This window comes from Falco biarmicus, chromosome 11 (assembly GCF_023638135.1).
Source record: "Falco biarmicus isolate bFalBia1 chromosome 11, bFalBia1.pri, whole genome shotgun sequence".
Taxonomy (NCBI): Eukaryota; Metazoa; Chordata; class Aves; order Falconiformes; family Falconidae; genus Falco; species Falco biarmicus.
In genome coordinates this window covers 11,600,702-11,619,219 of record NC_079298.1, presented here as the reverse complement: position 1 = coordinate 11,619,219, position 18,518 = coordinate 11,600,702, and the positions used below count along the sequence as shown (strand labels likewise).

General features: G+C 40.7%; 1 protein-coding gene across 3 annotated transcripts in view; it reads right to left on the bottom strand.

The window, feature by feature from the left end:
- SPATA6 (spermatogenesis associated 6) overlaps window positions 1–14,184 on the bottom strand; it is a 45,625-nt gene extending 31,441 nt beyond the window's left edge. Inside the window, exons 1-5 of one of the 3 annotated variants that reach the window (XM_056355769.1) lie at window positions 14,000–14,184; window positions 8,337–8,474; window positions 6,770–6,818; window positions 5,845–5,886; window positions 4,368–4,489 (exon numbers count right to left, since the gene is read on the bottom strand). In XM_056355769.1, the coding sequence (XP_056211744.1) occupies window positions 4,368–4,489; window positions 5,845–5,886; window positions 6,770–6,818; window positions 8,337–8,474; window positions 14,000–14,176 (528 nt within the window). In that variant the 5' untranslated portion in view covers window positions 14,177–14,184. Of the gene's footprint in view, window positions 1–4,367; window positions 4,493–5,844; window positions 5,887–6,769; window positions 6,819–8,336; window positions 8,475–13,999 lie in introns of all 3 variants that reach the window. The other 2 variants (XM_056355768.1, XM_056355770.1) reach the window with 2 other exon arrangements.
- Window positions 14,185–18,518: the final 4,334 nt, after the last annotated feature.

Genomic DNA, 18,518 nt, shown 5'->3' with positions numbered 1-18,518 from the left:
ACAGAACAGCAATGGTAAATGTCAAGATGCTAACATTTGCATTTCTGACAATTCAATTACACATGATTATATTGCTTTCGTACAACAATTAAGGTCTGACTTTTATTTCAATACATTTTTTTGTCAAAAGCACTTTTAAAGATTTTTCATGCCATACTATATAGCATCAATAAAAATTCCAGTCATGCTCTAGAAGTTTCACTAACACTAACTTTGGGAACTTATTTATAAGTAGTCTCAATTGTGCAACCTTTTTTGTAAAAACATTTTGAAATAAGTAAATTACACTGCAAATAAAATAAATTTCTAACAATATGATCAAGAATACCCTTTAGTCTGTAGCCATTAGAGCAAAGTCTGATTTCTGTAGATTGTCTCCCATGTTCTATAACCACATACAACTTTCTCTCAGTCTCCTCTTACACATGTGGCTGCCAAGAGGCAGCCCTAGTTTGACCAGTTTGGAATCAGTGGGTCCCAGCTGGGCCTCCTGGTCAATAGCACACATATACTAATGGCCAGCAAGTCCCTTCATCTTTATGTAGCTAACAGTTTCTGTTCAACTCATCTTCTTTTACTGCAGCGATGTCTAGAAACGTAATACCTCTGAGAGCTCTATTTCCTGTTAAATTTAGCTAGAATTGGCCAACATACAAAAAAATCACTGGGTGTAAATGGCAGAGATTACGAGACACAAGTGGTATTTCCCAAAACAGCAACATTAAAAAAGGCATAAAAGAACTAAAGGCCACATATGCTATAAACAAGCGTGAATCATCTATGTGCATCTTATACAGCTCTGCAGAAGCAAAGACAGAACCAAGTGTCCCTAGAACTTTCTACCTTCTCTTCTTTCCACATGGACAGAGTTTGCTGCCCCGAGGCATCTGTGTGCATGGGCATTTGCACATGAACATACAGAATCACTGAGAAATGAAAAGGAGCTGGTCTGTCTGTGGCTCTGCCCTACATTCTTAAGTATTACCAGGAATTTCATGAGTGAAGACTACTGCTGAGCCAAACTATTCTCCACCACCTACCTAAACACTGATTTTCCATAAGAGAATATGATCTGGCCCCAGATTAGAATATGGAAATGAAATGACAAAAATGCCAAGAAAGCTCAATCATAGCAATTAACATAGTCCAGGATCCAATGAAGTCAAGTTATGGCATATAAAAGAGATTTTAAAGCTGACTGTCTTTAATCAGCTCATTTTTATTACTAATGAATTGTCAAGTGCTATCAACAATTTTTAAAAGGACACATCAAAATTAGTAAGTCTTCTATAAAAAGCAACAACAGAGCACCTACTGCTCTTACAGAGACTGGGAATAATTTCAGAATTGTTAAAGGTTCATAGCTTAAAAAAAAACAAACCATAATCGCACAAATCACACAAAACCATGGTTTCTTGGAAGAAATAGTTTGTGGAGAGGGAATACGAGATGGCACTTGCAAACATAGGCAGGTAACTTACAGGCCAACAGAATCCGAGTTCTGTTTTCTGCAGTTCCCAAATTAGGGGTTGCTGAAGGATATTCAGTACGGTAGTACATAAACACTGCCATATAGCCCCCAACATATCTGTGAATGAAAACCCAGCCAGAAAGTTTTTGGGATCTGTTCTTCTGTCTCTGGCTCAGCGGTGCCTGCAGCCCTGAGAAGGCTTATCAGTCCTTCTCTACCAGTCATTACATAGAAGTGATATGGACATAATATTAATTTGATCACAGGAAAACCGTAAAGGTGGTTAATATTTATAACACAAGCTCAAAACCAAATCTACTATGTGCTTTTGGTGTGTGTGAGTACAAGCCTGTAGCTTAAAAAAGTATATATGTATATAATAGAAGGTCTTGTATTGGTATGCTAATCAACAATAGCATGACTAAAAAGAAACTGTTATAAGTAACATGGCAAATACTGCATGAGGGTGGGGAACGGAGATAAGAACGTCTGTAAGAAGCATCACCAGTCAAAGCTTAAACATATTCTTAAAGGCAAGGGTTGCAAAGAAATACAGAAGAGCCAGCAAAAAGCCTCAGCTGGGCAACACTGGACCAGGAGAGATAACTTGAGGCACATCTTGTATGCGTATTGTGTTTGTAAGCCTCATAAGACATTTAGCCAGAGACATTATCAGTCAAGTGCCAGATTTCTGGAGGAGTTCTGATCCTCTCAACTTGGGATTCCTTCCAACTGGCAGATTAGCAGTGTTAATCAGACACCGCTTGTCACTGCCTATCTGAACTCCACAACCGTAAACTTGCTGTTGCTACCTTTATTTTTTAATAAAAGGAAAATTTATTGGGAATCAAAGTGCCACTGAAGCACAGCTGTCAGTCAAAAATACTCAACATCTCAGCTAGCTATAAATAATTTTTCATGTGGGAAGAACATGGCTTGACTAGTATAGGAATAACGTGAGGGTTCTCACGACCTTGTTTAACACTTTCCCTTTTGCTTAGCATTCATATTCAGCGCTCGGTACTGACAGAGTTAGCAGGAGATACATGCCAGCAAAGCTTAGGAAACACTATAAGATGGAGGCATTTGAGATTATATTTCTACTGGAGGTAAAAATCCTCTCACAGCTATCCCATTTGGCAAGTGAGGAGAGGAACCACAAGACTTTTTGGGATCCTCCCTCCAATTCCATCAAACACAGCTTCTTTATTATTCCTGAAAATGGGGTCACTATGTCAAAATCCTTTCTTAAAACTGTTCCTTCTGTGATGGAGATGGAACACAGCAACAGATGCTTCTGCAGTCCTTGTTCCTGGGCAGAGATGAATTTCATTTACACTGCTCCCAAGGACACAGAAGTACATTTCCGTCTTACATCAGTCAACTTTTTAAAGGTACTACAATGTCATTATTCAGTTACACATCCAAATGACTCTGGTCCCATCTTCTCACAGCTCACAAATTATGCCACCTTCTCTTCAGTAGAAACCGCTTAATTTTTGTATTGAAGGCCTCAGTCCAACAAAAAACCCTCAAACTTCTCTAGTGGCTCTGCTTCTACAAAGATTCATTATACTGCATTTACAAAAAATCTGAAATAATTTTGCCAATACCACCTCATTTATTACTACCTCCCTATCTATCCTTCCTCAGCACAAGGAAAGCACCTATTCTATAAGTAATATGAAAGCAATACAGTCCCACTCCCTCTCCAGCCACCACTAACATGCATAGGATAAGCTATATGAAAGAGATGGTACGGCCAAAAATAACATTTATTTTTGCAGGTAGAGTTTAAGCTGCTGCAGAACTAGATATTTGCTATGGCAAAATCACAGCTTTAATTCATTCAAATGTAACACAGCATTACATATCAAATTAGCACTTCTACTTGCAAGTGACTGGGCAATTTCCAGGTTGCCCTTGCAGGGGAAAGATTATACCAGCTAAAAGACACCAATGACTTCTAAGTTAGCATCTCCCTCCTGCCATGTGCTTTTAATCCAGTCACAACAGACAGGGCAACCGAGTCGCTCTCTTCCCAATCCAAATGTCCTGCCAACCCACCAGTAAAACATAACCAAAGTAAGACAAACAAAACAAACCTCAAAACAAATCTCCCACATCAGCACCATCATCTTTGAAGTACCTTTCTGAGTTATTCCACTGACACCTAAGATTCAACAGTCAAACTCTATGAAAGGGCAGTGCGAGATTAATTCATTTTCATTTACTATGTACTTGAGCCCTTATCTCCAGAAAATTAGCATTAATTCATTGCACTCATTCTGCCAATTAGTTGCTGTTTATCATAGCTTTTTTGAAACTGTAGAAAAGACAAGTTATTAAATAAGCGTGAATGTCCTGAACAGACCGTAAGAAACAGGCTTTGGAACTGAAAAACAATCATGCAGCACTAAGCTAAATTTCAGTTACCCGCTACAGGTCAGATGGCATAGCACTGTAAATTTGTACTGACTGTCACTGTCCTAAACAGCACCAAAAATGGTCTGAAACAGAATGCTACAAAGAGAGACTGAGGAGGAGGGTTACACGGTTTATCTGTTGAGAACTGTGGTGGTGATACGACATCTCCTCTTCTCTTGCATCCCTTCAACTACCAATTGCACCACAGATTAAACTGAATGGAAGACCCGTCCGTCATGGTGCCACACTGCAAACCAAGTGGAAACTAACTTTTTCACATTAAATAATTTCTTGAAGAATTTTCAAAAAGATTATACCTTCACCAAAGTTCAGCTGTGTGGATTTGTACATTCAACACCTGAAATGGCAAAATCTGTTAGAAGTAATTGCTTTTCATTTGAAGTAGTTCAAGGGGTTTCTTCAGTGAAACACACTGTATCGCAAATATAATCCAAAGATATTCACTCACTGTAAAAGAAGAGGACCTCTTCATTAAAATCTCACGATCTAAACCGTGGTGCCCATGGGTAAGCTTAGGGTCAGGGAACAGGAAATCTCTTGTATTTTCTTCATACGTAGCTAGAATTTTCCCTACTAAAAAGAAAATATATATACTTTAATTGGAAAATAGACAAAGCCATGTAGTACAGATGCCACACACAAGACCATACTGAAACTTACGATAAATTTTGTTCTTTACAAATTAACAGCATGGCTCTAAAAATCATATCACCCTAGGAAATAACCTCATCAAGTTAAATCAGCAGCAGCAATGTGCAGAATCTACTCTGAAAGTATGTTTCACTGTTACTGTGTAAAAATGAAAGAAGATTGTGTTAACTGTGCTGTAAGAGACATATGAGAAGTTTTCTCTAGACAATTCTTCAGTAGTTTTCCTCTTTCTTTCCCTTCCATGCCACAGAAGAAATCAGTATTTTTTTTAATGGCAGCCAATCCCTAATGGAAAGCTGTATCATTCCATACTACAGAATACTAACAGCAGTGCTAATAGTAGGCAGAGTAGTAAGAAAGAAATGTAAGCAACATCAAAATCTTTATCTCAAGATTTTCTATTATTCTGGTTTGCTACTTTAAAAAAAATATTTAAAAAACCTTGAACATATATTATAAACAAATTTATATTGTGCTAGCACAGTCATCTCATCAGCTCATGTTGGGCTGTATCACACCTGTCTTTGACCCCTGAAACTAAATTCCTTATGCAAGACCTTTTACCCTCCCACGACAAAAATCCACATTCAGTACGTTTCTTCAAGTAAACAGTGTGGTGAGTCACCTGAGAGGTGCAATCTTTTCCTTGAAAGTACTAAGGACAAGTGAGAGTGCTTTTAATACCACAGTTTCCAAATGAGTCCTCTTTAAAACTTGACTTTATTTCCAATAAAACGCAGATTTACATTATTCATGGGAACACTTGAATTTCATTAAAATAGATTTTTATAATCACACAAACCAATAACAGAAGTATGACAAATCGCTATTTATTATCTTCACATATCCCAGGAGACCCATAATACTTACAGTGAGGATAAGAGTTTTCCCAATGGTCACCATTAAAATGGAAGGGAAAAAAAGTGTCATTCTGAGAGCAAGATTATGCACTCTGAAATTTCACAGACAGCCACTTTGCAAGTGAATTGTGATGCAGTTAATAAGTGTGCACTGGATGATTCCAGTTTATTTTCCATTTTAAAAATATTATCACTTTTCTAAGTCTGAGTATGGTACATTTCAATATTCAGTTATTATTCTCTTTCAAGAATGAGATCCTCTTGATCTATTAATATTTTATATTCAGAGGACTATTTGCTGAAGAGCTTTCTATGTTGTTTGTGTGTTGGAAAAAGTGATTGTGCTGTAATGGGCAATGTCCTCATGGAAATTCACCTATTACATTGCATAATTTATGAAGAGACATACAATACCTGGAGGAACAAGCTGTATTAGTTCAAGTACTGCTGTGTCATCTACAAAGTAAAAAAGTTTTTCCGTGAGTTAAAAAAACCTAAAATGGAAAGTAATTCTCAGAGTCAAAAAACAAGAGAAACAGCTCACTGATTTAAGCTTCATAGCACTGTACTTAGCTGCACTATTTCCATTAAACCACCACCAAGTGAAAATTAAAAACAGCTTGCATAAATACCACAGATGAATACAATTGCATTAGCGGTGTACAAATGACAACTCTAAATGTGACTTGGAACTTGGTAAGTTCTATCCGCTGCCAAATGAGTCCTTCTTTTAAAGAAGATGATGCAAGTTTTGCCACTTTTTCAGGTAACTCCCAGTATGAGGAAACATATTCCTGGAGTTTGAGTTCAGGGTCACTGTTGTCTCACTATAATTCATTATGCTCCATATGTTGCAAAATAAGTAATTTTCTTAAAAAAAGAAAGGAATAATTAAAAAAAAAAGCAAAGATTTATGCTTACATAATTTCAAAATTAATCAAATAAATGATCAGATAAAGGAATCCATTACCTATCTGGAAAACTAGCTGGCTTTTTCATTAATTATGACATTTTACCCTTTTCCTGTTCTAAAGCATGTAGCATACATTTCTAGAGGCATTTTGTTAGATAACAGTATTTTGGTTAAGTTACTAGTCACCAAAGATAGTAAAAAAACTCTGCCTGAACTTAGAACAAATCTATACCGAAAACCCACTAGTGCCAGGGTCCTACTGATTTAGTACATGATATACTATATTAGTTATCCACTAGATTTTCAGAGAACAGGCTCCTGATTGAAAAAAGTATCAGATACTTTAAAAACATTTTGGATGTTTCGAGCCCATACATGCATGACATTAAGGCATACAATGCAGTATACATAAAAAACAGAACCTACATTCCAGTAACTCCACAAGGTCTCCAGGATCAACTATATCAGCAAATGCCTGGAAAATAAATAAATAAATAATAATAATGACACAGTTAATGTCATCAGATGGACCTCTGGGGAAAGAGAAGGGAAAAAAAATATTATTTCTTGACAAGATGGTTACAAAGAGTCCTATCCCACTGGAAAAAGGAAAGGAAACTGAAATTATAATTTGGTACATGATCAAATTCATTGAAAACTAGCAGTTCTTGTCACGTGCTGTCTAGCCATTCAGGGTTACCTCCCCATATTCAAATTAGGAGGTATTGTGAAGAGTTGAACATGTAGAGATAAGTATTGTCTGAGAAAATTTCAAGAGAGAAAGGTGAATTCCTGAATGCACTAGAATTCTGATAGATGATGAATATGTTCTTTAATATATAAGCAATGCTTTAAGCTTCATTTTCATGGAAGTGACTATCCATGTAGATAGTACTGTTCAGGGTTTTTTATAACCTGAATCCCATGTGAATAGATAGCAAGTAATAGCGGGCTTGTTGCACTGGATATTCAGCAGGTAATAGACTTCCCCCTAATTCTGTACAAAAGTCTCAGCAGAGTGGTGTAGATCACTTTGCGGTTCAAGGTACCAAATACTAAAAAACATCACGTACTGGTGCTCCACAAGTATCTAGACCACTAACAGCTATTTTGAAGATGACATACTATTCTCAGCTCTCTTGTTCACCTCTTCTGTAAACAGATCCTGGTGTCTTGGAGTTCCCCTAAATTACACTGAAAACAGTATTCAGTACCTTTCCCTCAAGTAGTTTGTGGTACGTTCAACTTTAAAGAACTATAGTCTTTTTTACTCTTCAGCAGCTGCTGAAATTATCACTGCATCTCACCCACATCACTAGAGCATCATTGATGTTTACTCAGCCTGGTTTTCAAAGTGCTAGGGGATGCTTAACGGAAAAGAACTAGAAAGGGCAAAGTATTATTATTCATAGGTAGTCAAGAAGCCGGATCATATCTGTACGATACTGTGTTTCATTATCCCTGTGGAACTAATAATGAAGCTAGTAGGGACTCAGAATATGTGATAAACAACTATAAATTATAAGGCCAGAGTACCAACCTGGGAATTCTGGTGACAAACCATGAAAAAAGTATCTCAAAGGGAGAAAGATGTCACCAAAAAGGCTTGAGCTGCTATTCTATCTTTCTACTAAATTAAGTTGACTCTCCTATATCGTATAGCCTTTGTTCTTCACCTTGCCATAATTTTTAGAACAACAATGTTCAGTTCCTTCCACGCCAGGAAAACAGACACTGAAAAAGGACAGTTCGCAAAAATATGAACAAATACCTAAAAAGTCTCATCATACATTATAATATTCAGTACGCATAATTCTTGAGTCACTGTGTGCATAATACAGGCACATACCTCCTTTGTGCTGAAGAGAAGCAGGAGTTACAACACTACGCCATTCTCAGTGTGATTACTTGTGCTCAGGGATTTTGCAGTGAGTTTTTGTGGAGTTCGGGATGGGTTTTATTTGGCTTGTATTAGCTCTTGACATTATCTTACCTTTTCAAATACTAGTTTTTCTTGAAAGAGGAGTGGAAACACTGCAGGGACGCATTGAGTTTTTTTGTACTGCCCAAATACAGAGACACTGAGATAAAGTTCCTCTTTGTCTTTCAGCAGCACTCCGGGACAAGTTATCTGTAAGAGTAACATTCATTAAACAAACTGGACTTTAGTTATAGAAGTAATGGCTGTTTTCAAGATAAAAATGAAATAGTCAAGGCTGAAATGGTTGACCTCGGAGAGTCAGATGTTAACAGACTAAAGTGAAAAAAAAATATTTTCCAAAGCGATTCTGTTTGTACAGACTGACCAGGAAAAACTGTTACATCAGGTTCTATATGAACAGTCATGTAGAATGAAGTCTATGTGATGTCAAGACACAAAAACCCATGCAAATTTTAGCCTAACTACAGAGAGAATGAAGCTGGTAAATGTATATGCTTAGATATCCATACTTTGTCCAGCCACCAAAAAGGGCAAGTTTATTTGCAAATACTGTATTACCTTTGCCTTCTAATACATACATGAGAAAAAGCAACTGTAGTTCCGTTCCTATCAGACACATGGCAAAAAGTTTTGTCTGAAATGTTTGGCCACCTTGGACCGTATTCAAGGCAGGGAAGGCTCCTCATTAGGTTGCCAGATACTGACATTAATCTCTCAACTTTCTCCGGAAAATTCTTGTTCTTTAAGTAAGAAGTTGGCATGTTTTTAAAGCTCTGAAGAACATCAGAAGTTCTTACTCATGTTTTCACTGCAAGGATGTACATAACTCATTGCAAAACTATTTGCTATTTTCTCCAAGCCATGTGGTTTTATTCTATTACTCAGCCAGAGAATTGTCACCTTTCACGTCAGTTCTACTGCACACTTTTTATCACCGTATAATAAATATGAGGTTGTCTCTTCCAACATAAGGTTGCTAGAGAAAGTGTTCAGACTTTCAATTGCCAGGTAGAAAGACAAAGGAGGAGAGTGACAGGAATTAAAATAAGTGCTTTGGTTACAGTCTCCAACTCCCAAATGAACATTTTAGTTCAGAAATCCTAACTGGATTTAAAAAAAAAAACCCTATATAAACAGCAGGAAAACAGCCTCTGGTGAAAGAAATAACAGAAACCAATGTGTGATAGATTATTATAGATGCAGTATAAGCTAAAAAAATAGTGCTTTACTCCTAAATATCCAAGGAGAGGAAAAAAAGGGTTTCCTCTCCATGTAAATGAGGACTTCAAATCTGCAAGAAAAGTGCTAGTATAATATATACCCCAACTGAAACAAACTGTCAAGCATTAAACAGCTTGTGTGACACTCATGCAGTTGCAAATGTGAATAGGAGTGAGAGACAGATTTCATTCATACAAAGCAAGATCCCCCAAACTACATCCTACAAGCCATATTAGCTTAGTTCTCACTTTTTTTCTTGACATTTTTGTAGAATTTGCAATCCCTTTTAGCTGGGGTTTCCTGCCTTTCACCTTAGAGAAGGCAACCAATATTTGCCTATTTATTGAGATGAAAAGTAAGAGGTTTAAAGACATCAGAGAGGGCAAAACTGCAAACAACAGGTGCCATTTATTCTGGCTATCTCTTACAAATCAACATGTGTGGCAAGACAGCACACGTGGGAACTTGTGCTTCTACTATCATCGAGACAAACTGCACAATTCACTGCCTGGGCTGGAACACCAGGTCTACCTGTTCACGTAACTTTAAACCAGCTCCAAAAATGAATGACATGTATATAACTGCAGTTCACGAAATCTTGTAGTATGTGATGCATGGAGCTGAACAACACTTAAGACACAAACTGAAGCTCTTATCTGACTTAAAACTGTTCAGGCAGGATGAGGGACCATTTTAAAAGCTGTAGGAGTATTATCTATGGATCAGCTAAGGAAGCGGGATATCAATGCTGCAGTTAGAACTGATCTTACAACTAACCAGGAAGACATATGTTGATATATTATACATAGGATCAATGTCTAGGACACTGTTCCCCTGGACTTCTCTGCTGCAGTTCCCAGGAGGATGGAGAATGTGTACCAGCCGTATTGCTGGGACATCATAAATAGCAATTAAGAAATCAGTGAATTCATTTCATGGAAAAGAACAGAATTCTACTGATACACAACCCCCTATGGCATTTGTTCGTAACACACAGTCCTAAAACTGTAGCTGCACATGTAACCAATGAAAAAGGCAGGCCTTGGAAATTCCCCTTAATTGCCCCTTACCATCAAAACAAGAAGAGTTCCCTATGAAGGGCAATGGACAGTATTAACTTCTGCTGAGTGCAAGCTTCTAGACAGAATAGCATTTTAGACTTAAGAGTTGCAAAAATAATCTTCTCAGTGTGAAGAGATGCCATTTTAGTCTCCTTACCCGGCAGTAATCCACAATGCTATTAATTCATCTTAGTGCTTAAAGCTTTACCTACCTTCACTGCCACATTTGTGAATTCTCCATGTAGCAATGGCATGAAGAATAATGTGAATTTCATTCTGTTGCTACATAAGCAATCTAAATGCCAGCAGCAGAGGTAGGCACCAAAATTAGTCTCAAAAGAACAAATAACAATGAAATCTCAGCCTGAGCAATCATGAATTATTCAATTTCAATTAATGGCAGGATAAACCAAATAAGGTCTTTAACTAAGGTTTTCCATTTTAGAAGAGCAGTCTTTCAGAAATGAAGAAAGCTAGCAGTGAGATAAACCAAAGAGCCGGTGGAATCAGATCGGAAAAGATCTTGGAATTTCATTAAGTCAAAAGGAACAAACCCCATCTGTATCCTAAAGCAAGGGAAAACCAAAGAGGACAGAGCTTCTGACACAAGGGGATAGGTTGCAAAGAGGGTTGAGAAATATGCAGAGCATTGTAAAAGAACAGGAAAAGGAATCAGAAATTTGGACAAGACTTCAGTCACAAATAAAGTGAAGTAGGAGAAAACAAGTGGTTGTAGGATAAATCAACCAAGATGTGAAAACATATCTATGTCCCAAACACAACTGAATATTTTTCCTTGGTTTTAATGATACTTAATACAGGAGCAAAAAAAAAAAAAAAAGAATGAATGATGGAAACAGAAGTTACCCAATACGCACGCCTGGACCAAGGAGCCAAGGCAAGGCTCCATCATAGTCAGCTTAGGTTCTAAAAGAATGTCATTTTTTTGCTGAATCTATACATAAATAAAACCTATGTTATGAAGACAAGGATAGTACTATCTGCTGAAAAATAACAAACATAAGGCCACGTGAGGCAGAAAGAGAGAGCTGAAAAATTATAACCCCATCAATCAGATTAAATATGCAAAAGTAAAGAATAAAGATATGGAGGGAAACATGACTAGAAAAAAGCACAGCAGCGCATGTTCCATAAAAATAGATCAATCAAGCAAAATTTGACTTTTTCTTGAAAGTCTGTTTTCTGGACAAAGGATATCATATGGTGTCACATGAGAAATTATTACTTATGATGCAGAAGATGGGAGTTAGTATGAAAGTCCTAAAGTGGTACAGAACTGGTCAAAGGACAGCATCAATAATGTGCAATACTGGGAGGTATCAAGCTGAGGGTTACTATTAAAAATGTTACTCTATATATCCTGGGATTCAAGCATTTTAATATTTTTAATGACCTTGACACAGGAAGTCAGAGCGTGTTCATAAAATGTTTCCAATTAAAAACCAGAAATCATCAGAGGTCAAGAAAAAGATACAGAAAAACCTGTTTGTGGGATCACAGTAATGGACAGGAGATGCACCTACTGCGTATTAACAAGCTTTTGCTTTCACTGAGGGGGTTAACCTTCAGCATTGTTCTGAGGGGAAGATGACGAGTGTGTAAATAAATGACAGCATAACTGCTGTGCAGCTGTGAAGAGACTACTATTAAGACATATAGGATGAATATCGGATGTTTTTCCCCTGACGTCACCTAAGGCAACAGGGTGATCCCATCTGGAATGCGGAATTCGATACTGATCCTGATCAATGCACATTCAAATCAGAAGAGTAGCACCCATCTCTAAGATGATCAGAAGACTGGTGAGACTATCACACAAAATACTACCAGAAGAACCAGGTCTCTTTAGCTGATAAAGATCAATTGTAGAATGATGGAACAATTGCCCAAAAAATACATCCACAGAGCAAACACCAAGGAAGGAAAAAAAATTATTTAAGTGAAAGACCAGTGCTGATATTTCTCTAAGAGTAGGGCATCAACTAACCAGAAGGAAATCCATGCTGGAAAGTTTTCAAACCATCACAGGAGTAAAATGCTGAAGTAGGCTCCAGTGGGGAAAAAAAAGGAAAAAACAAGTGGTTCAAAAACCAGACTAAATAGACTTGTTAAAGGGTTATCTGAGAGAAATTATATAGCATAGCATGGATATAACTGAATGACTCACGTGTGTTGGAAGGGCCACCCAGACCTGTGTTGTCGATTTCCTGTTCTGCCCTTTTCCACTATGATTTGTAGCCTTGAGAGCAGGGTGAGTAACAAATACCCAACAACTGAAGAAGCCTGACCCTGGGGGGAACACCTTCCCTGTACGCTCTCCTGGCACACAAATAGCTCACAGCAGTAGGAGTAGAAAAGGAAAGCACATCTACTTTCTAGGAACAAGGAGGCTTTTGCATTATGAAGACGAACACTAGCTGTTGAGGCCGCACAGCATCACCATTAGGGTGATACCCTCACCATCTATGTGTAGAAATTCACAGCTCTATTTTAGAGCAGCCACACAACTTTGGGAACAACTGTGGCCGAGCAATCATGAATACCAGGTCTGTTTCCCCATACATACTTTCAAGATCTTCACTTGAATTTTTTGGATGGCACCTCAGGTTTTCCTTTCAGCAGCAAGTATTCTGGCAGCACTTGCCCCGTAAGGAGGTCTAACCTCTGGAATACAGCGACCAGGGTGTACAATGACCAGAGTAACAGAGCACTGTCTACTGCAGCTACTTCTTAAAAGTTATCATGATACAGACTCTTATTTACTCCCAGCCTGCATGTAAGTAGAAAACTTTGCAAAGTGCACAAAGGAACACGATTAACGTAAAAACTTTCCACTTTCACACCTATTGACCCCACACACATGCGCACACATGCACGCACCCATGTAGCAACCAGGTGCTTCAGAGCTGCCCAGTGCCACATCCAGCCCCTCACAGACACCTCATCGCTCACAGGGGCGCATATGCCACGTGCAAGCTGCTGTTTCCTGGGGGGAGGGTTTGCTCTGTTTTTTTCAAGAGTGCTTTTCCTACACCGTACAGCTTCCCTAAAATCAGTGTCTCTTAAAAAAGACCGTTTCCACAGGAAAGCGAGAACTATGAAGGAGCATGGCTGCTGCCAGCAGCAGCAGGGGCACAGCGTCGGGCCGGCGGAGGATGCGCACACAAGAGGGGCAGAAGCTGCCCAGGAGCCAGCCTGAGCGGCAGTTCTGGCGGAGGGCGGCCCCCGCTCGGCAACGGGGCCCAGACCAGCCTCCCTGAGGAAACCCCAGGCCGGGAGAGAAGGTGTCGGCGGCTGAGGCAGAGCGGCGAGGCGGGAAGCGACGCCGGAAGGGCAGAGCGCGGCTTCCCCTCCAGCCCGGCCCGCCGCGCCCCGGCCGAGGGCGGCGGGACCCGCGGCCCGGGCACTCACCGAGCGGACGTCCAGCTGCAGGACGCAGCGCAGCGCTGTGCGCGGCATGGGCGGCCGGGCTGGGCCGGGGGCCCGCCGGATCCCCGGCCCCGCTCCGGCTCCGCCGCGCCGCGGGGCCGACGCCGTTGCCACGGCAACCGGGGCCTTCCGGCCGCGCGCACTGCGCCTGCGCGCCATCCCCCGCGGGCGGGCCGCGGCGGGGCTGGGCCGGGCTCTTCGCCTCCCGCGGGTGCCGCCCAGCCCCGCTCCGCCCCACTGCGCTGCCGTTCCGCCCCGCTCCGCTCCGCTCCGCACCGCCCCGCCGGCTCAGCCCCCACCTCCCGCAACGGCCCGCGCTCCCCCACGACTCCCACAATGCTTTGCGCGGCCGCGCCTGCCCTTCCCACAGTGCCCTGCGCCACCGCCAGCTGCCCCTTCCCACAATGCCCTGTTCCGCCGCGTGCCCCGTCCCGTCCCAGCGCGCGCGGCCCATCAGCGCTCCCGCGCCGGGCCGGGCCGCTGCGCCGCTCGGCGGCCTGTGTCACAGGCGGGCGGGCGGGCGGGCGGCTGCCGGGGCCTGCCAGAAGCGGAACGGTTTCCCGTCCCTCCGCGCCCTGCAGGACAGCCTGTCACCCTGGCGGGTGCTGTGCGCAGAGCTGGGCCGCTGGTGCGAACCCGAAAGCGGCCGGCGGAGTGCTGGGAGCCGGGCAGGCCGCACGCTCGGGGAGCGCTGCTGTGGGGCATCTGAAAGGAGCACAAGGGTCGGATGTGCCTGTAACCCTCTGGCCTCCCGGGCCTCCTGCGTAAGGTGCCAGGAGAGCCATGCTTTCCGAAGAGGGGGACACGAAGTTTAACACAGCAACAGGGTTTAACAGCTAAAAACGACTGGACTGTCATACTTGTTTTTGACCTGGTTTTTGCTTTTGAGTGTGCTTGGATTTCACCTACATCCTGGTTTAGGCATTTGAGTGCTTTTGACTGTTTGAGGACCCTGTTTTAGTGTCCCTTGTGGGTGAGATGCAGAGTGGATGTGGTGTATTCTGACCAGTCTCATCTATAGAGGCATGTCTCTACACACATACCTGAAACTTACCTTTGCATGCCTACTTTCCTGCTTACATTACTAGACAAATCCAGATTTTGTGCCACTGATTTTGATGCCAATATCTTTGATGCTAAGTTGTTCTCAGAGTATTTACAAACACATATAACACCAAAATAATCTGACTTTATGTTTTGGCAACTGCGATTAATTTCAGCCTCGTACTGTGAGGGGGTGTAAACTTTTACATATTATTTCCAAATTCACAAGTACAGCTGTAGATGGTGAGAGGAGCTCTGGACAATTTCAATTGCTTCCAAAAGAGAGCAGCAGCTCAAATGCATCCCATGGCTTGCTTTGTTTTAATTTTACACTTGCAAAGAAGAATCGTGCTAAGTGATCTGGAAAGAAATGGCATTCTCAATATGTTTTGATTTAAAATATTTTTTTAAAAAGGAAACTATACAGAGAACAGAATATGTCAGTGCAGACAATAGTGAAATCTATAGACGGATTAAATACCACTACTAATACTTGATTCCAATCTTTTGAAATAAAAAGTGACTGGAAATGCAGGTCTTATTTTCATTAATGTGACTTTTTTTGTCTGAGCAAAAGACAGGAGTCTGTATTTGGGGCCTGTAAAAGACTCATTTTTGAATCACAGACCTCTAATACATATATTAAGGAGGGGTTGACACTTGGATAAAATAATTTCCTTTGCATTATCAGTCTCAAGGTTATGAATAGCGTTCCAGGGTTAATGAGAAGAAAATTCTCAAAAATCCATAGCCCCAGATGGTAACAGTATTTAAATGGTTTATTGCTTATTTTCGGTTACCTTTCATATACATGCTTTTTAGAGGGAAAAATAATGTGTTAAAGATTGTGAAGTATGAGATATTATGGTAAGTGCGGCCATATAAGAACAGAAGATAGATAAATGCCGAAATCAAAAATGGCATCATGTTTGTGATGAAAATTTAATATCCATGTGCAGTGCCCTGGAACAGAAGTACTTTATAACCCTTGCAAAAGAAGCGCAAGGCAGGACAGAAAGCTTCTCCAAAGTGATAAGGCAGCAATAAATTCCAATGCTTTTCTGTGTTAAACCAAGGAAAATCTGGGGTAGACTGCAGGGATATGCACTCTGCACAGAAATGCTTCTCCATCCCTCTGGTCTGCGCAGTTTCTGCCACTTTGCCCTGCTGGGCCTTGGAAAGAAAGGCTGCTGCTGCAATGTTTCCTCTGTAGCCCTTTCTGCACCAGTGTGAGATCCATCTGGACCTTCTCACTACGATGAAATGCATGATGCACTCTTACATTTGCACTGCGGGAGCAATGATGCAGGAATTTGGGAGACAACGGGAAACCCTGACTTGCAGCACAAATCCGTTTGCTAATAAGCAAAGCTGATAAGCAAAACCACAGAAAGTGGATGGTACTTTAATAGACCTGAGGTTTTAACTGCTATAAAGTTTCCCTGCTGTGAAAGCATATGAATTGCTTTGCTTTAACAAAAGTAAATCTTCTTGTAACGCTACTTATACTTAGTTCCATGTAATAAAAGAGCATGGATGACAGCTTTGCATTATGCTGAGGTTTTTGCAATCTCCTCCATTTAAGAGCTTCATTTTTTTCTGTCCTCCAGGCCCTCCAACATGCCTGCTATGGAAGAACCCTGATGTCGTCAAAATATTCCATACTGCTCTTATTTTTGTCATTGCAGCCAAGGGTAAATGATAAAAGAGTGAGGTTGCACTAGTTTAAGATAATTATCACAAGATTTATACCATAGTGTTGCAGTGCTCATGACAGTCAGGCCTCAGAAGCTTCTGTCTGTTGAAATATGATACAAAACAGGTAAAGTGGGAAAAATGGAAAGAGTCAGGTTTGCAAACAGTGGCTATTCTAAAGTTCAGAATCTAAAAAATACTGTGGGTTAGACAGGATTAGACCAGATAAAACTGGAGATCAGAGAGCAAGTCTAACATCACTGATGTGGTCAGAGACTCACTTGCGAAGAAGCCAAGACTGATTTTCTTCTTAAGCTTGGGAAGCATTACTCTGGGTGCAAAGTGGCACTGCACAGTCATTCTGGCCATAAGAATGCAGGAAATAAAGGAGCTTTCCATTTTTCCACCTTCTGCTTTAGTTCTTACGAGTGTTGTCAGAGAGCCGTTTCTGCGTACTTTAAGCCCCTGATGTTGACAGAGCAGCCAGAAGAGACCTCTGTGTCTTACTGCACGTCGAGCCCTTTATTTAGATATCATCACTGGGTACGATACTCTTGTCATTAATAATGGTGGAGAATTCCAGGAAGACATCTGCTCAAATAACAGCAACAAATTATGAGATATGGAAAGATTTCCGTATTGGAAAAGGCAAACAAACAAAACATTAGGACTGTTTTACTTTGGAGAGGAGAAAAGTAAGATGTAATACAGAAGAGGTACATAAGGGATTGAATAATATGTAGACATAGGTTCTTCTATTTACCCATGCCTATTTATCCTTTCAAAGGACACATGCAATGAAATTAAAAGACAACACAATCAAAACTGATAGAAGAAAGTACTTTAGATAGTGGAACTCATTATCACAAGATACATTCAACAGTGTTCAAAGCAGAATCAGAGTGCTTTAGGGACCCCACAGGACAATACCCACATGCATTACTTATTTTGATCGTCTCACTCACTGCTGGGTTAAATGTGCAGTTCACAAAAGTCAATTCCTGTGCAAAGAATTGTAGTTGAGGAAAACAGCCAGCAGAAGTTAAGACTAAACAATCCCAGTACACTGTAGAGCAGAGCTGGAAGAATTTTGTAATGTGAGAGATTCTAATAGGATCTAAGGGGACCAAAGTGAATTGCATTACTGCAGACAGTAGTGTAATGGGGAAGGTAGAGTGTTAGATTATTGATGAGGATGGAGGATGGAGATTACCTGAGGGTGTCAGCACACTCTTCACAAAATACATTTTCATCTAATCTTTCTGCTTTAAAGCAGGAAAAAATGTTGCCCAGAAGTTAGCACTCATTAATATCTATTGCTTTAGAAAAAGGCCACAATGATTTTGTCGATCCCGTCTTATTGAGCATCTTGCTCTTTCTTTATGTGCAAGGACCCAGCTGGGCAGAGCTGTAGGCTTCCTTGATGCACCTACAAGTGCTACAGCAAGAGGCCACCTGGTCGTGTTGTTATGCAGGCAAAGCAGTGACCTTTCATCCCCGTGCCCTCCCCGTCTCACTAGTGCCTAGTGAAGAGCATTTTTCACTACACATCTGGAGAAACTCAGTGCCCCTTTAACATTTCATCATGGCTCAGCCACGACAGAGCAGTTCTGCTGTATTGCTGCGAAATCCATACTTGCTTTGGTGGATATACCATTAACTTCACTGATCCTTGAGGTATGTCGTGCCTGCAACAACAACAACAACAAAAACAAAAAGGCAAGCGACCTAAAGGCACTGAAGTTTTCTGAACATGTAAGCT